Source organism: Artibeus jamaicensis, unplaced genomic scaffold, assembly GCF_021234435.1.
Source record: "Artibeus jamaicensis isolate MK-2021 breed Jamaican fruit bat unplaced genomic scaffold, CSHL_Jam_final contig_1015, whole genome shotgun sequence".
Classification (NCBI taxonomy): Eukaryota; Metazoa; Chordata; class Mammalia; order Chiroptera; family Phyllostomidae; genus Artibeus; species Artibeus jamaicensis.
Genome location: NW_026521194.1, coordinates 19,357,821 through 19,383,953, shown reverse-complemented (window position 1 = coordinate 19,383,953; position 26,133 = coordinate 19,357,821). Strand labels below are relative to the sequence as shown.

The window sequence follows — 26,133 nt, the reverse complement described above, 5'->3', positions numbered from 1 at the left end:
ATCTAAAGAAATTTATGTGTTTTGAGAGAGAAAGAGACTTTGAAAACCTTTGTGCCTCAAGAACACTTGCTTAACGGGACCAAATCTAGAATGGGTAAAATGTCAAGAAGGGAAGTCCATTGTCCACAACATTGCACACCTTGAAGATGCATTATTCAAGGTGAGTAGTAGTCTTTACTCTTTTCTCCCCTACTCAGCTCCAAGAGTTTCATTGGACTCCCTTGCCCTCTGCCTTCCAGTGGACTTTACCTATGAAATACACCTGTAGGAAATCAGCTATAGGTGAATATGTCATTTATGTATTTATTCTCCCAGCTCTATTTCTGTTACATCTCTACATAGGCTAATGTTCGTATCAGGTGTCCCCTTCCATATCCATCTGCATAGGGGTGGTAACACCTCTCCATTTTACTAATTCTGAAGTACTGTACCTGTTACAGAACAGAAAGAGTTCGGCTACCAGTCACTAGCAGAGCCAAACACTAACCACTAAGAATTGCAGTGAAGAATACTGGCTATTTTACTGATGAATGGAACCATCCAGGAAAACAGGAAGCTAAGGCTCAAAAGTCCAACCGAAATACTGAGAGTATTTCGGTTACAAATTATATAGGGCAAAAGCACAAGACATGGTGGACTGGGGCCTTAGGGTCATGCTGGGAGCTGCTTGGTCAGAAGTGAGGTCAGGGTGATGAATTATTTCTTCAGTTTCTGAGGACAGCTCTGAGGTATTTTCTGGCATCCTACTGTCCAGTTGCAAGGGAGAGTAGACAGGGGGTTGTTCCACTTAGGGCTCAGAAATGGAAACATACCTTAGGTCAGGACATTATCTTTAGTCTCCTGGAGGTCGGGACTGTGTGACCGTTAGTGAGGTCTGGGCTACTATCTCCTGCTGCCTCCAGGGGTTGCTGATTATCCAAGGAAAAGTCTAGGTCTCTGAGGGGTAGAGAGAGAAATAGAGACAGAAAGATAGAAAGAGTGAGAATTTTTAGAGTTAGGATTTAAAGCTAAATTTAATCAGTCATCAGAACACTCAGTTTCACACATTCTACTTTTGGTTTGCCTAAAGCTGCCCACACCTGTGAGTGATTCCTTTATGAAAGCCTCATCACTTAATGCAGTTCAAATAGGCTCTCTGGCCCTGACTGTGGTCAGGCTCAGAGGGGGTTGGGAGTCATTCAGAAAAGCAAAGTATCACCAGCTCTATTCCTAGTTGGGACACATGCCTGGGTTGTGGGTTTGGTCCCTGGTCAGGGAGGGTATGGCAAGCAACTGATCAATGTTTCTCTCTCACATGGATGTTTTTCTCCTTCTCTTTCTCCCTCCCTTCCCCTCTTTCTAAAGATAAATAAATAAAATCTATAAAAAAAGAAATACTATATGGGGCCTAATGTAAAATTCGAATGACATTTTAAATTAGAATATAAGAAATCAGAGGTGTATTTTCTTGCAGTTATGGTCTTCCCAAGATGCTGGAAGTTCAGGTTGACTCTTCTATGCCTTTAACAGTTCTGGGCAAAAGCGCTCAGGTAATAGCTTTGGCCATGGTGTTGAGACCAACATGAGCCACCATTACTGAGTTATTCAGTAAGTTTCTTTGGTTTCATTTCCTGCTAGTCTGTCCTTTTGGGTATTTTAAAAAATATCTGGAGGCATGTACAATACATTCTTTTATTTATTTGCCCATTCATTTTTATCTTTAAGGTTGTGGATCAGCCATTACTGGAGGCCTCGTGTATATGCAAAGCATTGTATCTGTGAATTCTTAATAGAGGCTTTTAAAAAATTATTTTATGTCTTAGGTTGGGTTATCTGAGAACAGACTATGAGATGGAAATTCATATGTAAAAATTTACTGGCGAGTGAGTGTGCTTAAAATCTATTATGATGTGGAAATGACCAAAGTAGGATTGTGCAGAGGGAGGAACTGCATGGGGGTGCCTTTTCAACAAAGGTCTACTGTAACTGGGATAACCATTCAGAGTTGGCCAGTCTTAGGGCATGGGATCTGGACCCTTACATTCTCTTCCGTCCCAAACACATACCAGAGATCACACAGTGGATGTGAGAATAGGGGGCTTCCCCATGAATGAGATATGATTTGGGGCAGGGTAGCACTATTCCACTGAGGGAAGTTCTTGGACAATAGATCTCTGACAGCAACAGCTTCCAACAATCCCAGAACCGGGAACACAGGTGCTCATTCCTAAGAGAGGATCTTTGTGATTCATCACAGCACATACTATTACCACAGTAGAGCACAGATGCTCTTTCAGAGAGTCCTCTTATTTCTCAAGAATGCAGTTTCATTGCTTCTGGGTGTGTTGGCCATGCTTGGCAACCTTCAAATGGAGTTATTTTGGACTTCAGAGGGCAACATACATCCCTCTATTCTGCAGTTCAGGAGAGTCAAAGGCTTTGACTCTGTTCTTACACTGGATTTCCCTATTCCTGACATCCTTCCTAACTCCTGAAAACCAGTGTTCAACTTCCCTTTCTCAAGGAAATTTATTCAAGTATCCATCAATTGCTAGGTTACTCCAATTATAATCCAGTTCACTGTGTGTAGGCCCTGTTTTCATCCTGGGAACAATGCATTTTAAAACCCTTGGGTCCATGATTTATTATTCATTACCTTATTGTTCATAACCTATTTCTGCTTGAACTTATTAATATTTGTTTTTTCAGGGATAGTCATTTCTAGTTTAAGGACTGGCCTCACTCAGAATAATGTAATGAAAAAAGTAATGGGGTAAAGAGTGGTTCTTGTGACCACACTTGCAGGTGGGTACTAGGTGGTCAATGGAGAGTAGAGGCAGTTGCAATGTGCTTTCTTCTTCCTCATGGATCACTGGGGTCTCAAGAACTGAATTGGCCATTCAATTCTCTTTATAATGAGCATCTACTCATCTGTATTCTCCAGCTTCTGTATTAGAAGGAACCAGTTTGATTGGCTTTGCTAATCATCAGTTACTTACTCAGATAGAGCTCTTGGTATAGGTTATGTCTTGGATCATCAGCTAAGCTATGGATGGCTGTCCTTGAATCAGGACAGTCACTGTTGGTCTAGTCAGTAGCTATCCTAGTCCTTCAAAGAGCCTGGCACTGATATTTTGAGTTGGGCTGCAGTAGGGGAACTTGCTGCTAGGAAAAGGTCATTGGGTTTGGTAAAAGTCAGGATCAACATATGAGACTCATTGGTTAGACTTCCATTTTATGGGTATCAAGTACCAAATGTTTACTGTGTATTTGACAAATTAATAGCTCTTTTTATTTGCTGTGAAGTTACTCCTTTCAAATCTGTGAGCTATAAAGTCCACATATAATTTATTTGTATTCTTTATTATATTTGTACACTGGTTACATAAAAGAGTTTGAAAATACTTGCAAAAAGTTGTAAAAAAGATGTACTGACAAGAATGAGTACTCTTGAAGGAAAAATGCTAAGTAAATCAAGTTTCCTAATAGTATTGAAATAAAAATTATACTTATTCATGTATACAAATGGTAAAGTATTAATGGTTTTCTCAAATAATTTTATACAAAGGAATCACAACTATAATTTTTCATAGTGTTCAAAACTTCCATTATGAGCCTATGGATTAGTGCCTCAAATTATAGTGTATAAAATAAATGAAATATTATCAGATGACCCCGCAGTTAGGCATCTTTAGCACTCAATATTACTAGAATTTTTGGATTTGCTGCTTATAGTCTTTTGTAATCATAGCTAAACAAAACTATTAGTTTGAGTTTGATGACTGAGCTAATGTAGGAATTTTCTATTTCTTAAATGATAGAAATTTATAGTTATTTTGGAATCAGGAAAGAGCTTATATTTCATTGTTAAAATGTAGAAGTACTTTCTCTTGAGAAAAGCATGAATTTAGTCAAGGCTGGGAAAAATTTATTTTCATAAATATACTAAATTGAATTGAAAATATGTTAGTGTTTTTCCTGAATCTAAGATGTTGGAGATAATTAAAATATCTATTTATGAACTACTGCAGTAGCCTACCGGGGAAGACTTGAGCCAAGTGTTCTATTTGCTCCCCAGTACTTCCCTGCCCTTCTCCTTGCTAACTGGCTTCTGGCTGGTTTAACTAGTGTGAAATGCTGGGGGAAGCACAGAGGGCAGGAGAAAGGAATCCAGGGGTGGCTGTGGTACTCTCTTTCTCTCTCTCCTCTGGTTGTGTTTCCATGACTGCAACTCTTTATAGTTCCAGGTCTTCTTTGGATAACCCCACTCTTTGCGCTCCCAGCTTCTGCCAGGGAGTCCTGCTATGGTTTTAGCTCCTGCCAGGATGCCCAGCTTCTGGGTTCTGCTAACACTACCTCCTCCCTGCATCCAGCCAACCTTAGAGAGAAAGAGCAGTTTCCTGCTGTGGCTAATCTCTAACTTGCCTTGCCATTTCCTGTTTGGCTTTTCAGCTCCTCCATCACAGTATAATCAATTTCTTGTATTTAATTCCTTCTGTTTGAGATAGGGTGTGTTTTCAGTTCACTTGACTGGACCCTGAGTCATATGGTGCTTCTCTGCTTCCCATGCGTGGAATAGAACAGTAGGACTGGGCATTAAACAATTGTATAGTCCACTACTTCAGATAAACACATGTACAGGTGGGGATGTTCTCCAACTATTGTATACAAGTGGTGTTACACTTAAATTTAGTTTTATGTGATTCTCCCCAAACTTCAGTTGCTTTTTAATTCTTTACATAGAAAGATGTCAGAATAATGACTGTCAAATGCTATTTTATGCATGTTACTCCTTTGCTCAAGCACCTAGAGGGTATTTCTCTGGAGAAACAGATCAGTGCTCCTTAGTCCAGTTCTCACAGCCCTCTCCCAATCATTGTTCTCTGTCACTTCCTTCTTTCCATACCGTTATAACTTCCCATCCTATGTTATGCTCCAATGAAGCCTATCTGTTTCAGTCAAACAATCTTGCTTTCCATTCTCAGCATTCAACTTCTTGGTTTCTACTATTTTTGTCTTCACTGGGTCAAAAGCAGCCTTTCTTCTCACAATTTGACAATGTTAATACCTTATACAGAATAAGAATAATGACTAGTAAAGAATAATGTATCATCATACGCATGGGTAACTTTTCCGGATGTCTTTTTTCTTAAATATTGGCATTTTCCAGGATTCTAGTCTAGACTCTGTTGTATTTTTATTCTAAATTTCTTTCTTTGGATGATATCTTCTATTCTGGTGAGTTTAACTCCAAACCTATGACTCCTACATTTAAATACCTGGTCTCCAGACTCTCTCCTGCACTCCAGACCTTGTGTTTTCATTTAACTAAACACTCCTATGTGTTGCATTGCAGGCACATGAAACTCAAAATGTCCCAAACTGAACTTACTCTTCTTTCCCCGCCATCCCCAGCCCTCTCTTCCCAAGATTCTGTAGCTTTAATTAGGATGTCACCTCTTAACTAGAAACCTGAGTCTTTCTCGATGCCTTCTAAAAGCTTGCTATCTTTGATTGGTCATAAATTCTGAAAGGTCTCTAGAATTTGTCCTTCCTCATCATCATTACCTAAATCTTCTAGGAGGCCATTCTTGTAGACAATCCCTTCAACCTCATTCCTGGCCTCTCTCTCCTGGTCTGTTAATGCTCAAACCACATTGGCTTTCTCTTAATTCCTTAAACACACCAGTCTCGGCTTGTCTCTGGAATATTCACAATTGCTGTTCCTTTTTCTCTAAGTTCTTCCAAAGTTATTTTTTTCTCTCGTTCATTCAATCTAAACAGGTTGTTTCTTACTCCAATATTCTTTGTCAGCAGCCTGCTGTTAATACCCTTCATTACACCTTATCACAATCTGTGAATATTTTATTCATTTGGTTAGTCATTTATAATCTGCCTTTCTCACTAGAGTCTAAGCTTTTTCCTCATTTTATGCTCAGCAGATGATAGGTGTTGAGTAAATACTGTTGAATAGAGATATGAATGATGGAATGAGTAAACTAAGCAGGGGGTTTTGTCTGTCTCCAAGGTCCTCTGTATTCTACCACTCACAAATCTGATCACACCACTGCCTTGCTTAACATCCTTTGGTGATTTTCTGTTTTCTAACACTTAGCAAATCTTTTTGAGATTTACAACTGTGGCAAGAACAAGGGTTCAGAATCTTAAGTTTAAACTGAAAGTTCAGGGATAAATAGAAGAATGAGCTCCTTACATCACCTCTTGGCCCAATGAAACTTCAAAGGCTTGAGCCAATGCTGGTGAAATAGCTATTGTTTTAAATTCTGTTACCAGGCAAACAGGGAAGTAAAGAAAGCACTGGACTATAAAACAGAAGATCTGGGTCCTAATTTTTGTTGGTCACCTGACCTTTCCAGTTCTTAGTTTCCTCAAATGTAAAATGAGATTGTATAGCTTCCAAGGCCCCTTTTGGCTCTGTAATTCTAGGACTCTCAGGTACTAGACTACTATTTCCTAGGATCACTCTTTGAACATCAAATTAAATATGTAGACTGTCAAATATAACACAGATTGTTCTGTTTTTGCTATGAGTGTGACACCTTCACTACAGACAAGTTACACTTGGGCTTCAGAAACTACTGATGTCAAAACGATGATATGTAGCTTCCAAGTATCAATTGTTTTATTTCTTTTTGCAAGTAGTTTCAGTCCCAGTGAAAACAAGTGGCATTTAGACATGGTAGTAAATGGAATGATAGGGGAAGGGGACAATCTATTTTGCCTACTATGTATTGGGTACCTTGTAGATGTTACACTTTAAAATAGGCTCATCATCCCATTGCATACGGGAACACAGTGATGCTTGTCTAAAGACTCCCTGGCCGGTAAGTGGCAGAGTTCTTTGCAACATAGGTCTATCCAGATCTAGTCTACTCGTTCTGCCCACAATCCTTTTATACACTGAAGCATCTGGGGCCAAATGTCAGCTCTCTCTCTACCTCCTATCAGTTACATGAACACCAGCTCACTCCTCCAAGTAAAGGGGTATACATGAGCAGCACAAGGATGCCTTAGAAAAGGTGGGTAGGATTAAAAAGAGAACTCTTGATTGTAGCCTCACCTCAGTTCAGGAGCTATTCTTGAATAACTGAGGCTGTTGGGAGCCCCCCTCATCCTTGCTATTGGCCTCGTCGTAAAGTCTGCCATTGAAGCCTAGGGGTGAGAGGACCTGGTGCTACTCTGAGCAGGACCCATCACTCGTGTTCAGTGCCCATGGCCCTAACCTGCTTCAGAGAAGGAGATCACACAGTGAGGAAAGAGCATCCAGCTATCAATCAACTCGTAATGCAACATCACTGGAAACCATTCCCTTGCTTCTGGTTGGTTTGTTTATTGTTATTTGTTTTTTAAAGAGTCACTCATTTCATGATTCAAATCCTTTCCAGAAGCATACATCAAGGTAGGACGTTAGAATTTATAGAGTCGAATTCAGTATGGGGGGGTAGTCTAGCCAAGTCATTGTAGAGACTTGTGAGTCTTACCTATAAAACAGGCATAAATAAGGAACCCCCGGAAGGTTGATAGCCCACAGCGGAAAGCATTGTTATTTGTGCCCTGGGTGAACTATAGAAATAGTCAACAAAGAAACAGTCAACAAGTGAATGCCATCAGGCAGTTAGAGGCAAACGTCTCAATAAAAACACATTCTTGCCAGATCCTTTGCTTTTAAATATGGGAGGACAGAATTTTTAAAAAGCATACTCATTTTTCTCTTTCTTCTCCTGTGATATATCCCAGCAACTACTTTCATAAGGAAGCTAGTGATATAGTCTATTATACTAATTGCTCCAAGGGTCTTAAAAAGAGATTATCTCTAATTCAATTAATCTTTGTGATAAATAATGCTTGTTATAAATAATTCATTGAAAGGTGAAAATATTTTCTGTTTTAATAGTGCAAAACATCAGCATGAAGAACTAGTCAACTATGTTTTAAAACTTATCATACTTTATTCAATATACAGCTAATGGTACCTGACATTTTAGTTAGAATTTTTATAAAGCAGAGCAGTCTAGTAATATTGGTCAGTATTTTTGGTCTCTGCATAACCCATTTTCACTGGCTACTCCAAAGCTTGCTAGGATGTTGGATAGCAAATGGGAAAATATCACACCACAGGCAATATTTACCCATCCAACAGGCAAAACAAGAAAATGGGACCCAGGCCTAGAATCCTCTAGGATTAATCAAGGCAAATTATTTATTGTCTTCTGCCCAGGAGGTCCCATGGGACATGAAATATTGATTTAGGAATTTGCTGGGCATGAATTTCTGTGTGTTGCAACTATGTTCTTTCACAGATCTTCCTAATATATGACAGAATGTTTCTATGCATGCTATGGTAAGGCTGAATAAGAAATTAACTCTGGCCATTTAATAAACATGAACTATAAACACTAAACTCTTCTTATAATGACTAACTCGGGTCGTTGAAGTTCACTGCATGGCATGCTGGATTGCATAATTCATTGCTTGTATCTATGCCTGGTTTCAGGCCTCCCTTCATCTCAGTACACTTTCTGCTGCATCTCACAAGACCTGATTCCAGTCCTTCTGGGAATGGAATTTGGAGTCTGGGTATTCTTCATGGTTTACTTAGGGCTCCTCAAAGCCAGGACATTCTTGAAGTCCAAGCTCTAGGGAGGGGCTGAAGCTGGGCCAAGAGGAAGTTTGCGATGTGAAGAGGAGCAGGAGCTGTTCATTATTAGAGCAGAAGGGGAGGATCTGGAGCAACAGTGAAGGGAAAAGAAAAGCCGTGAAGGATAAAGAAGGATAACATGCAAAGTTATTTCCTCAGCTAAACATTTGCTCTTTGCCACTCTACCTTCCCATATAGTATCTGATATTAAAAGAGTTACATATTAATCCACAGCATTAGTATTTATTTATTTGTTTGTTTGCTCTACTCACTTGGTACTTATGTGAAATCAGCATAGCAGTTACCGAAGACTCTGGTGTCAGACTGTCTGGGTTCTAATCCAGCCTCTGCTACTTTCTAAGACTGTGATCTTAACCTCTCTTGGCCTCAGTTCCTCATCTCTAAAAATATAGATACATAATATATGATTCATTTTTGTGTGTATATACACACATTACATAATACATATATATCTTTATATATATATTTTATATTCATTGAAAACATGCTTGGCAGATATCTAAATCAATGATCTTCCATAGAATTATCAAATTCACTGTTGTTTTGTAGTTTCCATTTTTCTCATACCTGTAGGTCTTGTCTTCCCTCCCATCCATCAGCTCCTTGAGAGCTGGGAGGCAATCTTATATTTTGTGGTAGCTGCATGGTTTTCGTTCTCGCGTTTGTTGAGGGTTCACCCCCTCCCCTAGTCTCAGTCCATATGACTTAGCGGCACATGAATCCATGGGGCCAATCATTGTTGCGTTCACCTCGCTGGGGGGAGAGTATGAGACCCAAGCTCGGATGTACAATTCCTCACCAGAGAAAGATTTATTGATGTTTGAGATGGCTGGCTTTAAGGCTTTGTAAACCTGCAACACTTAGAGTGGCCACTTTTGTCTCCTTTGGGGACATCCTGCCTGAGACTGGACATTACACAAAACAGCACAGAACCAACAGGTGGGGAGAGGTGGCCCCTGAGGACATTGGTTTCAATCTTGCCTCAAAAGAGTGCTCTCTGGATCGACTAATTTTAGGAGGAAATAGATTCTGTCTTTAATTTATTTAAATTAGTTTGTATAAGATTTGCTACCAAATTCTACCATTTTCTTCAAATCGACTTGGTCTGCATAATCCTCTTTGATGCCATCGACCCACATATAAAGCCCTGTGCATAGAAGATAACCAATATGTACTTACTGCATGTAGGAATGAGTTTAAAAAGTTGAAAACTCTCAAAGTCCACAAGCCTATAAATTTAGTCTCCTGTGCATTATCATACTGTCCTGGGCAATTCAAGTTCAGTCGAAGTGTGTCTTGACATAGGAACAAACCCTTCTGTAGAGAAACGCATGATGTAGACTCAAAGATCATTTTTTGGATGAACCTGATGGCTGAGAAAACTGCTTGGGGAGAGCAGAAATTCAGCATTGGAAGAATGAGTTATGCTGATTTCCTTTCAACATAACTGACTACAGGGTCAGCTCAGCCCTTAACATCGGTGAGCACCGTTCTTCATTCACAAAATGGGAAAATAATATTTACTTTACAGGGTTGATGTTGGGTGCAAAGGAGCTCATTCGATGTGTGAGCTAATTGTGATGCAGGTGTTATTTGTTGAATTTTTTCCAGATCAACGCCTATTTCAATTGGTGATGGATTCACATCTTCCAAATCATGGACTTCGTTTTTAAAATTGCTTTTCCCATTAAAAAAATAATAATAAACAACCCAGGAGACATATTTCAGAAGGATATATGTAAGCATATGTGATCACATCTGGGTGTGGGATGTGGCTTTTGTGGGCGCACTCGTGTCTTCCTTTGTAAAAGGGATGATTTGGCTGCCACCTTATCTTCGATAATCCCTTCGGTTGCTATCTCAGGGCTCCAGAGGGCAGAGGAGGTGTTGTGCTTAAGACAAATTCCTAACAGGCCCTTCGGCCATCCCTGCAGCTCAGTACCTGGGAACAGTCACTGCTTGAGGCCTTTGGTGGGCGTGCCAAGAAGCACCTGCTCCCGGGTTCTCCTTGAATCTTGCTCCAATCCCCTCATTTTAAGGGTGTAGCTCTGCAGTCTCCTAGCTATTCCCTCAAGCGTGCTTTATGAGATCCGGTTTCAGTCCCCGGGTGCGTAGCTCTCAGGTCCCGTTACAATTCCCCAGAGCTCCATGTGTGTGCCAGAGGGAGAGAGCCAGGGAGAGACACAGTGAGGGGACCAGGCTCCTAGGCTCCCGTTACCGCCCCGTGGGGTCCGGGCTCCGCGCTGCCGAGTGAGTTGCGGGGCCCGGCAGCGCCGCGGCCCCTTTAAGAGCCGGGCCCAGGCCGGCCCGGGGGCCGCGGGAGCCCAGAGCGCCGCGCGCGCCGCGGAGGAGTTGGGACCAGCGCAAAAGTTTCCTCCCAACTCCGGCCTCGCGCGCCGCCGCCACCACCCACTCCAGCCCGGAGCCTGGGGCCGACCCCGCCACCTCCAGGGCCAGGACCAGGGCCAGGGCTAGGCCGGGCCGGCAGTTTCGCTTTGGTGCCCGAGGAGCAGCTGCTTCGGCCGGGCCCGAGCAGCAGCAAGAGCAGGAGGAGGAGCCCGGTCGCGGTGCCGCAGCGTCCGGCCCCCCACCCCTCCGTCCCCAGCCACCTGGGAGGTAGCCCTTCCCGCTGCCTCCCCCACCCCAGATTCCCGCTCCCCGGTGGTCGCCTTCCTGGGGCGAAGGGGTGCTGCTGCGAGCCCCGGGCCCGGAGGGGGCGCCGAAGAAAGGCGCCCCGGGTCTCAGGGCCTGCCAGTGCCGCGCGTCCCCCGAGAGTGGGGGCTGCACCCGCAGAGCCAGACACCTGTTCGGCCAGGCCCAGCGTGGTCGGCAGGGTCCAGGATGAAAGTGACCGTGTGCTTTGGTAGGATCGGCATCGTGGTGCCCTGCAAGGAGGGCCAGCTGCGTGTCCGGGAGCTCACACAGCAGGCGCTGCAGCGGTACCTGAAGACCCGGGAGAAGGTGAGCGCAGCGCTGGGGGCGCGCGCCGGGAGGGAGGGAGGAAGGGGGCGCGGCTGCTGGGCTGTGTAGCAACGAGCGCTCAGAGGCCGAGGCACCTGCAGGTGCCCGGAGGACATGGTGGCGACTCTCAGGGGACACAGAGAACCCAGGCAACTTGATTTTTTACTGCCTGTGGCCACAACTTTTGAATGTTGCTGATATAAGTGAACTGATGTCCTTGGGAGTTTGTGGGCCTTACTTCTCGAAGGGTGGTGGGAGAGACAGCAGGGGAGTCATTCCGGGGTCAGTTAGAAACACACAGTCTGGCACCTGATCCAAGCTTACTGCCTCAGCCCGCTTTTAAACAAGTTCACAGGTGAGTGGAATGACCATTGGAGTTTTAGAAGCACTGCTTTAAAAGTTGTTTGAAGCAACACTTTTCAAGGGAACTCCTGAAGGTGCTGCTGACCTGACGTGTAATTTTTGATCCACCAAGGCCTGCCACACTTTACTGTAGAGTTCTGAAGTTGATTGGTGCAAGTAATATACTGGGAAGTTGGAACCTATGGGGGCCTTGGAATTTCAACCTCGTGACCCGTCCTCCCTAATTGACTGGGCAGGAACTTGGTGCAAGGATGCTGTTTGCTTACGCCAACCAGTCTACATCTCCAGGGTTTATAGTTTAATGCCACACATTTCATGAGCATTTATTATCTATGTGGTCTGTGTCTCGTCCTGGATGACTATTGAAATGAAGACTAAGACTGTCCCCAACTCTGTCTCTGAACTGAGAAACAAGTAAAACTTAAGTGAAGCTCAGGAAGAGTGTTTTTTTAGAGTGGAGTGTGTGTTCAGAAGGACGTAGCTGGACACTAGAACTCATGTGAGGTGTTTGGGTAACGTGCTGAGCCACAGTGTGTTCAGTGGAGAAGAAAGCATGGGAGGCATTCAAGTAGAACATCCTGTGTGCCCCAAACCCTGCTGAAATAGGCACATCATACATGCTTGCTCTGGAGGCCAACTGTTCTTTCAACATGTGTTCTCACACTGTGAGAACGGTAGAAATAGTGTGTTGACCAGTGTGATGATAGGAAGATGGAATTTCTTTTAATGTCTTACAGGTTATTCAAGGCATAAAAATAATTTTATTCCTTCCAAACATATAGTTTGGGCATTTAAGAAAAGTCTCTGCACCTTCTGTCCTTCTGCTAAAAATTATTATACAGAAAAAGGTTTTACTCTGCATAAATACCTGTTTGTGTTGACTTGATCACTCAAACATTCAAGAATTGCTTAGTGAGAGGTCTGTACATACATTCAGTATAATATCTAAAGCTGAACTCTTTACTAATAGAACTGAGGAAAATAAAGTGGCCTATAAAACTATATGAGTATCCACCCTGATGCTTTTTTTCATTGTTACAATAGCATGTGCTGTTTACATTGTGTAATTAAGTTAAACTGACATTCACACGTGTAACCAATTGTCTTTGAAGTCACGTTTCACTAACTTCAGAAGTAAGCTAAGGTTGATAGTAACATTATTCTAGACTAATCATTAAAGTATATCTTATTGAAAGACTGTCTTAATGAAATGATGTTATTTTATTTTTAACTCATTATTAAAAAATAATTTATGCCCTAAAATTATATACACTTAGAAGTTTAGTACATGAAGCTAAGTAATAGAAGTAAGCTCTAAGCTTATAAAAACACACAGGGAACTAACTAGATGATATTTAATGTATTATAATTTGATCTTAAAAGGTGTTAAAAAGTTATTGGTATTTCTGGACCAAAAGCATAATTTATAATATCACAGAACCCATAATGTAATTGTATTGATCCAGTTTACTATTATTACCAGACATTACATTTTTCTGTTTACATTTAAATGCCACATTCACTAATATATAAAGGTCACCTGCAGCTTCTAAATTCTCCCTCCCTTCCTTGGCTTTTAAAATCTCAATTTAATATGTGGCAAGTGATATTTTTCCCCTCCCAAAATATTCCTCTCTCATAGTTTCATTTTAAATAATACTGTAATCATAATAAGGATTAACTAATATTAAATGGGATTCCTAACGGAACTAAAATGTCAAGAAGTACTCTGACACATTCCATGCTTCTATCCAATGAATTTAGAAAATAATGGGAAAAAACTAGAAATGTCGAAATTCAATTTGAAAAACAATTGGTCAGAAGTTCATTTCTTTAAATCAGTAAAAACAATAGAAACGGCTTGTTTCCCCTGGACAGCAAGGTTTTAAAGCCTGCACGCAATAATAATTACCAACGTGAATTGTGCTTACACGGTGCAGGCACTGTTCTAGGATCTTTACACGTGTTAAAGAACTTACTCCACCTGGGTGGCTACTGTCTTTCCCATTTTACAGACAGGGGAAAAGAGTCGGAGATGTGACTAGTACACAGCAGAACTGGGATTTGAACCCAGGAACTGCCTCTCTAGGTCCTTAGGCTGTCACGAATTACACAGCCCAGTAGGTTATTATGCTTTGGAATTTCCCCACCTTGTTCATTTTTTACAGTTTGTTTTAAAAGGCAATTCCATCTGCAAGCCGCTACAGTAACACAGTGATAGCCATTTTGTTTCTTGTGGAGAGGTGGGACATCCACAGTTCCTCTCGATTGTCTTTCACAGGACGGATCTGAGGCAGATATTGCAGGATTTGCAAACCCAGTGTGAAAAAGGTTCCTCGTAGGCATCCAGGGAGAGAGTGCTGAACAGAAAACAAAATTTGGCGGGAACTGAATGTAACTTAAGTCGGTTTCTTCTGGGGCCCTGAATAATTTAGGTGGGAGAAAGTCAGATTTCAAGATTGAGGATAGATTCAAGGTTTCTAGAGTTTGGAGGGTAAGTGAAGTCCAAGGAGGCCATTCTGGACTTTGTGGGCAGCAGCAGAGAAGTGTCCACCTCTTGCTGAGAAAAAACAGAGAAGACTGGTATTTGTGGAATGTGGGGAACCAGCTGAGTCAGCATCAGATAAGGCCCGAAGTAGGTAGGATGCTGAAGGAGCTGAGGAAGGTTTTAATTATGCTCTGAAATCTGGGGTGTGGACATTTCGGCCGCCTCTCTGTGCCCTCTCGTGTCATGAACTTTAGTGGGGAGGTGAATTGACTAAGGGGCAAGAATTATGGGATCACTTGTCCCTGGATTCTGGTAGTTGATCAGTGTCCTGGGCCCTAAATCCAATTTAGGTAAGTAGTTAGTAGGGAGGAGATTGTCATCTTAAATAGTCAAGATGGGGGGATCATTGAGTAATTAGTTTAATTTATCATCAAAATTATGTGTCACAGGTGAAGGGGTGATTGAGCTATATCCTATGGGGGCTGAACCCTGGCTGATTATTAGTCACCTCTAATTTTAACATTTTAAATAATATAAATGCCTGACTTCCTTTCTCCAAGATTCTCATTCACTGGGTTTGGGGTGGAGACTGGATATAGGTATTTTAAAAAAGCATTCTAGGTGATTCTAATGGAGCCAGGGTTGGGATGATCACAGCCCTGATTCCTAGTTTGGAGCACTGTGCTGAAATGGCTTCGTTAACCAGGTGTAAGTTGGGCAGATGTTAATGGCAGGTTTTTATGAGACTGTTTGCTGAGGTGATTATTATAATCATGTAAGGGATGTATTAAAGTGCAGAACTTTGGGCCTCTCTTAGAAAGTCTAAAGCAGTGCAGCCCAATAGAACTTCCTGTGATGATGGAAATGTTCTCTGTCTGTGTTTTCCAATAGGATATCCTCTAGCCCTATATGGCTAGTAAATACTTGAAACATGGTTGTGCAGCTGGGGAACTAAATTTTAAATTTTAATTAATTTAAAGTCACAAATGGCTCACAATTCAGATCCTAAGCTCCTGCATGATGCCTCTCAGCTGCCTTTGCCAACCCCTGGTCTAAAGCTTGGATCCTAGGCAGTCCTCAGCCTGACTTGCTCCTAGACGTTGTTGTCTGTTCTGTTGAGGACTTTGCCATTGGAAAGGCAGCTCTACTATGGTACCCACGGGTGGAAGAGAGAGCCTTTAAAATGCTAAATCCCGTATTTAGACATGAGTGAAACCCAGCTGAGTTATAGAGTAAGTTGCGGTCTGTACCTGAGATTCACCAGCCTGAGGTATACATCTTCCATTCTGATACCGAAAAGGAGTGGTGAACAAAACTCGGGACATTTTCCATGAGATTTAGATGTTTTTGGATGAGCTCATCCAGCATTATGGCTCCAACTATCACCTCTTCAGTGACACCCCAGATCTCTGCTCTGAACGTCAAACTCCAATATAGCAGATTCCTCGATGCCTTCGCTTGGATGTTAGGGAGGAGCCTTACACTCAGCGTGGCCCAGACTGAACTCCCGCTCCCCTACTCCAAACCCCTCCCTCCCACAGTCTTCCCAGCTCATTGAATGACCATACCCTCCTTCGAGTTGCTGGGGTCAGAAATCCTTGTAATAATCCTTGACCAGCCCCTTTCCTCTTATGATCCATATGCAGTCAATATGCAAATCACGTCGACTCTACTCTCACAGTATATCTAGAATTTGACCACTCCTCTCTAGCTCTTCTGTTAGCATGCCCCTCAGCCCCCACCACAGTGGACTTTAGTTTTTCTATTTGTGCCCCTGCTACCATCTCTTCTCCAGACAAAAGCTAAGGTGATCATTTAAAGTTCTAGTCAGTGTCAGGTCATTCATTCTTCTCTCCAGCTCTCTCAGATGGCCTGTAACGGCCTGCGTGATCTGGCTGTCTGTGCGGGAGAAAGCGAACTGCCCGGGAACTGGTAGCCTTAGGCCTGCTCTCCAGGCTGGTCCTTTACTGGCATCGGGAACTTAGATTCGTGGAGGATTTCCACCATGCCCCGAAGAAAATGACTCATTTCGCCAAAACTGTTTATGCAAGCAATATAATTTGCGCTAAATACCTGCTCTTTTTCTGGAGGTCTGAGATTTTTGTGGATGCTACTTAGAGGAGGGGTCTCTGTCATCTTACCCCAGTGAAAACCTTGGACACTGAGTCTCTGAGAGCCTCCCTGGCAAATGACATTTCACACGTGTTGCCAATGCTTGCAGGGGTGAGTCCACCTTGAGAGGACCAGTGGAAGCTTGCGCCCAGCTCCCTCCAACGTCACCCATGTGCCTTGTCCCTTTCCTAGTCTTGCTTTCTCTCCTTTTACCTTCATGAATCATGGCTATATGTCCTGCGTGTCCTCCTAGTGAATCACTGAACCTGGGCTGTCTTGGGGACTATGACATACTATTTGTTACCATTCAGACTTCACCTCCACCCATCCCACTCTCCCTCACGCACACTGATGTCTTAGCGGTTACTCAGACACGCCAGACAGGCTCTGCCTTATGTGCGGTTCTTTCCACCTGAAATCTCTGCTTGCAGTAACCCACCTGTCCGACTCCCTTATCTTTTCTATCTTAAAAGATCATTCCCTTCTCCATGGAACTTTCCTGACCACACTGTTTATAATTATAACCCCTCCTGTCACCCTCTATATTGCTCTTCTCTGCTTTATTTTTCTCCACAGAACTACCTTGCTGATTATTTCAACTGTATTTGTTGTCTGTCTCTCCCCACTAGAATGTTAGTTCAATAAAGGTAAAAACCTGTATTTATTTCAGTCATTGTTGAATTCCTAGCTCCTGTACTAGTGCCTTGTACATAGTAGCTGTTGATAAGTTTCTAGTTAATTGTTCTCTTACTACCATTCATTGCAGTTATCTCTTGCTCCATTACAAGCTACCCCAAGATGTAGTAGCTTAAAATAATACCCAACAATACATAAGAGGGCTCAGTATGATCTTTTCTAGGTCTGGGATGTTCACAGTTGTCACCTTCCTGCACATGCAGCAGATCTAAGAGATACCACCTGAAACCAGTGCCCCAGCGAGGGTCGTTTCAATAGCTGGGGGTTGACTGTAATGGCTTGCCCCCGGGGGCCCATGTCTGGAGCCTTGGTTCTTGCTGACAGCTGGGTTCCTAGGTTTTCTTCCATGTAGTCTTAGCATCTGGTCATCTTCACATGACCTCTTTCCGTGGTTTCTACAGCAGGACATTGAGCCTTCTTACATGGCAGCTCAGGGCTCCAAAGAGGACAAAAGTGGAAGCTGCCAGGTGCTCTTAAGGCTGAGACCTGCAACTCACCTGTCACGCGTTCTGCCATGTTTTGTTAGCTAAAGCATGTAACAGGTTCAGCCTAGATCCAAGGGAGAGGATTACACACGAAGCTGAGTAATAGAAGTTTAGTTCTCTGAAGATCCACCAGTGTAACTTGTCACAAAGCCAGCTAACTTGGCGACAAAAGTATGAAGATTCATCAGCGACTGTCTCTAGTTTTGACGAGGTTCACAGCCTTCTGTGGGATGAGACACACATGCGAATGAGCCGGTGGGCTTGTGTTTGCTGGGATACAGTGTGGATTAGGAATGCTGTTTGAAACAGAAGAGGTTGAAGATGTTCTGAAGCAGGAATTTGCCAGGTAGAAAGTGGGATGAGGCGCTCGGGGTGGGGAAGTGAAGCGAGAAGGCATCAGCTGGTTGACAAGAGTTGTGAAGACTTGAGCAGAGCCCGAGGGGAGTGTTGGAGCACAGACCAACTGGGACCAGACTGTGACAGCCTTTGGGTGGCACCCCAAGGTATTTTCATGCTTCCTCAATGCGGTTTTGCTTTTGTTACAAATACATTAATATTTTATTCAATTTGCCTGAGTCTAAAGGTATTTAAATAAACAATGGAGAGGATTGTAGAGAATTAGAAATATCTGTTAAGGCTGCATCATGCACTTGATTAGCCCAGTTCCCTGGTTCTCACACCTACTTCATCTACACTGCTTTCAAAAAGATGGTCAAGATCTGGTACCTAAACCCATGGTTTTCAGTCCTAGTTTTTAAATACACTTTTAAAACTCTCTCTACCTATGCACTTTCCAGGATTTTAAAATATTTCTCTTCTCAGTCTTTGCAGGTTTTCCCTAAATTCTTTGTCCTTCCATATTGGTATATGAGGGATCTTTCTGGCTTTGCTCTCAGTGGGATCTCATCTATTTCATGGCTTCAGCTATCCCTAAATATACGCCTCTAGCCCCAGACTTACTGTGGACCCCAGTATCCACCCGTCTCTGATCTTTACCCACTTCATGTTCCACATTCAGTTTAAGCCCAGGCTGTTCTCCGTGAATCTGTTTGTCCCCATTCTCCATTTCTGGTGCTGTCATTTACCTGGTGGTCTAATTCAGAGACCGGGAATGTCTTCATGTCTCCATGACCTCTCCTCCCTTTATTCTAGTTGGCCAGAAAGTTCCTTTAGTTTCAGGTGATCTCTCTCAGATCCGTCTCCAACCCCGGGCCCTGACCTTTCTCGTTTCTGCAGTGCAGAACTGCAGCCAACCCTTAGCTGGCCCGTCTGCCTCTACTAGCTCTCAACTCCTCCAAAGCATTTTCCATTGACAGCCGTACAGCCACCAGTCCGATCACGTCCGGAGTACTTCCGGGAATGCGTAAGTGGCTCCCCGTTGCTTTTAGGTGAAAACCCAGACCTTGCTTATCCATCTAGTATCTTCTTTATCCCTTTGTCCCCTTTAAATTTCGACATGCAATTTAGCATTCTTTCACACTTTGCCCTGTGCCAGGTAAATCCTGTCCCGCCCTCAAGATGGGGCTCCATCTTCCTTTTCCTTAAAAATCACCTCCCTCCCTTTACTCTCCTTCTTGTGTTCCCAGAGCTCCCCATGCTGTGCTTTCATTTCGGACACTACTTCTTACACTCCTGTTTCTTCATCAGGGTCTACTAACCCAGCAGACAGCCCTAAATGACCGGCGCTTATCACAGTGAAGGGTTCTCTTTCACTGTGGGTGGGAGGTGGGGCTCTGACCCACACAGTCCCCTGCCTGCTTTTCCCTTCGGCCTGGTGGTTTTCTGTGGATCTCCGGCTGTGCCGATGGATGGATAAAGAGTGTGGGGGAGGCCACAGGAGATGTGGGGCCCGGCCTAGCATTCCACCGAGGAGACCGGCCCACTCGGGTGTAGGTGAGCGACTCGCCAGACTCTGCCACATTCTGCAATCACTGTGTCTTCCCTACTGTGCTACGAAGTATTTAAGAACAAAAAAGCAGGTCTTCTCATATTTCTATCCTGTTTTGAGCATAGTAGCTGCTGACAGAGTAGGAATACCATGAATCACAGGTGGCACACACAAGGCCCCCAGGCCGAATCTGACCCTCCACCTTGTTTAATCCTGCCTGGCACCTTGTTTCTACCCGGCAGTAGCACGGAGCTCTCCCTTAACTGTTAGGAAGTAGTTACATGTATACAGTCCTAAAATTACATTTGGCCCTTTGAAGGCAACCTCGAGGCTGATGTGGCCCCCAGTGAAAATGACTTTGACAGCCCTGCCATGAATGCTTATTAAATCATATTAAATTTCATGCCACTTTTTTTTTTCATAAAAATGAGACTGGCCTTGTATTCAACTAATGTTTTGTAAGTTTGGAATCTTTATAGTTGGTATGAATTTGCTTTTTTTTTTTTTTTTACAAAAAAAAGACTAACGGCAACTTTTCTCTTGCTTGGATTCCAATGCCTCATCACACGCACAGTGGCTGCAGGCGGTGGTTCCGTGGTCCATTGTATGTCACTGTGATGGTCTTAAAGAAGAGTTTTAAATTCCGACAGGTTGACTCGTCATAGTTTTGAGACTGAGTGCTCTGTCATTCTAACTTTCAAAGGGGGGACATCATGTTTCTGCTTCATGAAGATTTGTGAAGTGCTGTCTCTTATATTTAAACAATATTAGATCTCCAGTATCCTCATTAATTTCATGGCAGTTTTAACAGTGATTCTGGATTGTTTTCACTTGCACGGATTCTCTGTGTTTGAAAGGCACGGTGTCTGTGTCTGAGGGGCTGCCAGGTCAAGTCTGCTTCCCGTCTCCGGGCTCCGTCATTCCCTGGATTGCTGGCCCCTCCCTCCCTGGACCGCAGTGAGATGGGACTGTGGACACCAAGGGACAGCTGGTTGAGAAGGCTTCACTCGATCTAGTCCCTATCAGACGCAGTGCCAACTATCACCCAGACGAATACCCCTTAAACTGCCCCGTCTTCTGCCTCCGAGTGAGGTTATTAAACTCACCAGGGGTCCTGGGCCCTGGAGGAAGAGCCGGTTGGGGTCCACTCGGTGCTGGAGGCAGATAACAGAAATGTCTGCAGGTCTTGACTAAGACATTACCAGCAAGACCAGAGAAGCACATTGACAGGGGAAATGATCAGACCCATCATGTTGCTTTATGTGAGGCAGAAATTAAGGGTTTATGGGTAGCTCCAGTATAGACTTCTGATACCTCTTTAGGGAGATTTAGGGTAGGTTTTGCCCCTAGTCTTTTATAGAGACATGAACCCTAGAAAGAGTGACCTCAGAGCGAAACAGGTTTTTAACAAGGGGCATATAGATGTAATTTGTACTCCTTCCTCTTTATAGGTAGTGGCCTGTTTGGGGAAGAGATACAGATACAGATATTAGGATACCTAACGTTTAAGAATGGTGGGAAAAAACTGCAGTCCCATATACTCCACATAAAAGGTGCGCCCTGTCCTCAGGGAGGCTTTAGTCAGACCTCCAAGGAAGGAGTGGATGCTTTGCTGTGGTTGCCCGTAACAATCTAACAATCTAAATGTCACTTCATTTGGAAAGAGAAGATTTAGAGGCAACTTTGCATCAAGCATTGTATTTAGTGCTGGAGATGTAGAATAAAATAAGGCAAAGATCCTGCCTCCATCAGACTTATAGGCTAAAAGAGCAGAGAGAACAAGGTAAATAAACAAAGCACAGGAAGGTGGAGAAGCCCTACAGTGGTGGACATATGCCGTGATTCACTCTGACTTTGCCTGGAGTGGAGAGATGGGGAAGTTGGGCAGGTTTCACTGAAGGAGCTGTACCTAGGCAAGGCTTTGAAGGATGAATGGACACTTCCTAGTTCAGTAAGGATGGGGAAGGACAAAGGGGTAGGGTGTGGAGAGAGCAAGTGTGAGTGCCTGCATCTGACCGAAGGTAAACAAGTGGCTGTTTTGAGTTGGAGAAGAGGAGAATATTGTGGGAACTTTCCCAAGGGTGATTGTGGGAGGGAGTAGTAGGGGGTGCAGCTGTTCCGGGGAAGCCAGGGTCAAAGCCAGGAGACCTTTGTTATGACTAGCTAAAGAGCTTGAGAAGTCTGGATAGGGTGCTGATACTGCGATCTGCTGTTTTGTATGGTTTGCTTTGGAGGATGGAGACAGAGGGAGCTGAGACTGGAGGTGGAGAAACTGGTCCATGTCCCTGCTGTGGGAGCAGAGGTTAGACATATTGAGGCAGAATCGGAAATTGTCTTTGAGATTTCCAGGCAGAGTCGTCAGACTTGGGACTTAACTGCGTATGGGTGGAAATGGGGAGAAAGAGCAATGGAGGTTTCTGTAGTCACTCTTCAACAGATGTTTCAATGGCTATGGCCCTGTGCTCTTCTTTGAGGCTTGGTGATATAGAGACAAGTGAGACATGGTCTGTGCCCTCAGGAGACCTCTGGGTAGGGAGGGGTAAGACAGGTGGGAGGCTGAGGACAGATAATGGGGTTGCCGGGCAGTGTCGAAGGCCTGGCTGAGGTCATAAATCATGCATTCATCTAGATGCTAATCTCTTGCATCAGTTGTTTGGCATCAGATTAGAGCCTTGATGCAGGATTGGAATTTGAGGGCAGGTGTGGGAAAAAAGTGGCATCCAGAAATAAAACTGTTCAGACTATAAGTTGATGAATGCCTGGAGTATATTGTCGCTTTTCTTTTTTTACTTTTGTGATAAGAGCTTGAGGAGGCTGGAAGTCCTCTGCTTGCGTCCGCAGATGAGCTCTTGTCCTTTCTCCAGTCCCCTCTGTGACCCAAAAGGCTGAGAGGTGTGGACTCTCTAGCTCCCTGGCTTCTAGTTGGGGTCAGCCATGGGGGAGGCACCCACGGAAGAAGGGAGGGTGGGCAGTTTCCTTCCTGCGAGGCCACCGTGGGCTGGCTGCCTCTCTCCTGATGGCCAGAGCTCTGTGTTCACTGCATCTGCTCCTTTCTCTGGCCCCTCGAGTCCTAGCTGGTGGCGAGGGCTCCCCACTGTTAGGGGCACTGCCTCTCAATGTCTTCCCTTAACCCCGTGCGAGTCTTTATCAACAGTGTCTTTGTTACACTCCTAAGCGCCTAATTGGAGTGAACCATCTGTTTCCTGCCAGGGTTTTGACTGATAAATACAGTAATAGCAAGATTTTCCTTCATGACCCAGCACCCACAGTACATACAGGCAACTGGAATAAAAGTTTCATGAGGGCACTTACTCTTACTGTGGATGACACCCTCTGATATTTTTAGTCTATTTTTTTACTTAAAAAAGTTTTTGGGACACATCGAATTAATTTTACTGTCCACTAATGGGTAGGGCCCATATTTAGAAAACCAGTGGGGCTGGCTACCAGATGTTGAGAGGACATTGGGTGGGTCATCAGAAATCCCCATAGCAGTAAGATCCTGTTGTCTTACAGACTGAGATAAAGTGTGAAGCTGAAGGTAGATTCCCAAAGTCGAGTATGTGTTCTAAGTGTACAAGTGAATTTTTTCACAGATTAAAATGTCAAGTGGTATATATGAGTGTGTGTGTGTGTGTGTGTGTGTGTGTACACACACATACACACATACATACATATATAAAATCTTGGACCTTGAGGCTTGTGAATGCCCAGCATATCAGCTAAGGGTCTTCCTGGCCTAGAACTCTGGGTCACTTCACAAATTTTGGAGAGTTAAATTAAAAGAGTTTTACTTTTCATCCTATATTTCTTTTATCATGACATATTACTAGTATTGGTAACTTTAAATATTAGGCTCTGAATTACTTCCTTTCGTGGCAGATTGTTGAGGAAATGCGAGGTGGATAAATAGTCCCTGTGTCTGTATTTAAGAGCACATTTACAGAGATTCAGTGGGCTTGAGTTTTGACAGCGGTGTCTGATCAGAGACATCTTCTCAGAACCTTGTAAAAATCTAACTACACTTCAGGGATTTCTAGTTAGAAAAAAATTTTTTGGTTGCAGTAACTAGATTTGCATTTCAGATTTTTTGGGGGGTGGGTAGTGAGGAAGGACTGGTTGGGAATGGGACTGGTGAGCGAGGGGCCTCTCACTCTATCGCTCACTGGTTTTCTGGAGCCACTGTGACAGAGCGCCACACACAGAAATTTAGTAAAACAACAGAAATTTAGTTTCTCAAAGCACTCCAAGACAGAGGTCCAAAATCACCGTGTTGACAGGGTCACGCTCCTCTCAGAGCCTTGGAGTGAGGGGCCTTCCTTGACTTTTCCAGCTTCCGGTTGCCTGAGATGTTTCTTAGCTTGTGGCAGCATAACCGTATTTCTAAAAAGATCACATTATGGATACCAGGGGTTGGGAGTCAACATCTCTTTTTTGCAGGGGGAGGGACACAATTCAACTGATAAACAATTGGTACTCAGTTTAGTGCGTTTTCCTGGCTTTCACAGTAGGAGTCATTGGGGGAATTCTTTCGGATCCTCAGGATGTTTCTCTCTCCCCCTCACCCCTCCCTCCCTCCTTCCCTCCCCTGCAAAATTCCAAAATAGGACACAGATAACTTGCTGTCTGTTTTATTGAGAAATACAGGTCTTCCTGTCTGATAACATTTAGCACTTTCCTTTCCACATAAACATTTATCTTACCTGCCTCTTCAGGTGACCTTCCAAAGACTCACATTTGCCCTGAATTCCGTCTCATCCCACGTCCTTTTTGGGGTGGTTGTATCAAGCATTGTTGGAAGCCAGTGGCTTGTAAGAGTTACATGCCTATTGGGTCTATAATGAAGTTAGCCTGAGAAGGCAGGAGGGTGTTTTTGAGCCCCTGTCATTTGGCACCCAGCACAGTCCCTTTTCTTCAGGGCTTTACTATCCGGTTGGAGAGACATGTATGCCTGTTGAAAGTTAAGAAAGCAACACCCAGGTGCCAGGTGAGTTTTCTGGGCATTCAGCAGGCAGAGTGCTCACAGTAGGCTGGCACTGCCAAATGTCAAAAATTGATAGAATTTAGGTCAATGGAGGAAAGGAGGGGGAGTGTTTCATGGGACAGAGATAAGAGATAGAAACATTGCAAAGTTATTGGTTCTAATACTCCCCCTCAACCTTACATTTTAGAGGACTTGGGAGCACTTTTTATGTGGACCATACCAATTTCTATTTTGCACATTAGAAATAAAAAACAAATGAGAATATATTTTATTGATTTAATATAACAATGAGCCAATATAACAAGATCACTCATTATCATGAATAATAACTATTTTTTCAAAACAAAAAAAAATTTAGTGAGAAGAGTGGCCCAGAGTAATATTTTTGGCAAGTCTCCTTGATGATTGGTTATTAGATAGTTCTGTTTTCAAATCTGCCTTCTCAGGTACGCTGTTGTAATGTGTTGTTTGGTTGAAATATATAAAGAGAATTCTGCCTCACACAGATATGTACTAGGAAGAAGGAGGAATATTTTAATAGCTTGTTCAGATAATAGTAGACATGCTTTCTGTATAGCATATGCAAATCCAACAAGTGATGGTTTGTATGTCTTTCTTTCTCATACATTTATTGTATCACAGTTTCTGTGGGCCAGAAACCTGGGTGCAGCTAAGCTGACTTCTCAGAATCTCACCAGCTACATTCAAGATCTCAGCTGGGCTGCATTCTCAGGGGCCTTTTTTGGGGAGGATCTACACTCACTCAGGGTGTTAAGCAGAATTCATTTCTTGCAGCTATAGATTGAGGGCCCTGGCTTTGAACCTTATTAGCTCCTAGAGGTCACTTGCAATTCCATGTCGTGTGGAATTTTCCGACCTAGTTGATTATGTCATCAAGCAAGGAGGATCTCTAAAGCAAGATGAAATCTTATATAATATAATATAATCATGGGAATAATTCTCAAGAAGTGATGGTTTCTTAAAGGTTAGTTGGTTGCAGTGTAGAATCTGAAATCATACCAATGGAAATTTTCAAACTCTGCTGCATTACAATTCATTGCTTTCTGTTGTAGCTTGAATAGATCTTTTATCCATGCGTGATCTTTTGACACCATACTTCGGTCATGTGGAAGACTTTGGTTTATTGGGTTTTGTCGCTCTTCCAAATCTTCTACTCTTCCTCGTTTCCAGGTCATACTGCTCTTCCAAATACTGACACATTTCCTTATACAATTTAAAAAACCGCATACACTTCCGTTTCCATCGATTTCATCAGAAAGGCGTAAGTATCAGGAAGCTGTCAAGCTCCCAGAGGCAGATACAGTTTTTCCAAGATTTTAATTTTTGCTTTATCATCGACAACACATACCATCATTTGTTTCCTGTGAAATGCCCAGGTTTACATCCTTCATTTTTGAGAAATATCTGTTAAAAGCTTATGTATAAATGACCATAGTTTGTCTGTCAGCCTTTCAGTGAAACTAGTGCTCCATGAAA

The 26,133-nt window shown here is 43.2% G+C and overlaps 1 protein-coding gene across 3 annotated transcripts in view; it reads left to right on the top strand.

The window, feature by feature from the left end:
* Positions 1 to 10,963: 10,963 nt before the first annotated feature.
* The window catches only part of PARD3B (par-3 family cell polarity regulator beta), a 977,832-nt gene continuing 962,662 nt past the window's right edge, over positions 10,964 to 26,133 (top strand). For all 3 annotated transcript variants that reach the window (XM_037166016.2, XM_037166014.2, XM_037166017.2), the window contains exon 1: positions 10,964 to 11,620. In XM_037166016.2, coding sequence (XP_037021911.2) covers positions 11,501 to 11,620 — 120 coding nt within the window. In that variant the 5' untranslated portion in view covers positions 10,964 to 11,500. The remainder of the gene's footprint in view (positions 11,621 to 26,133) is intronic.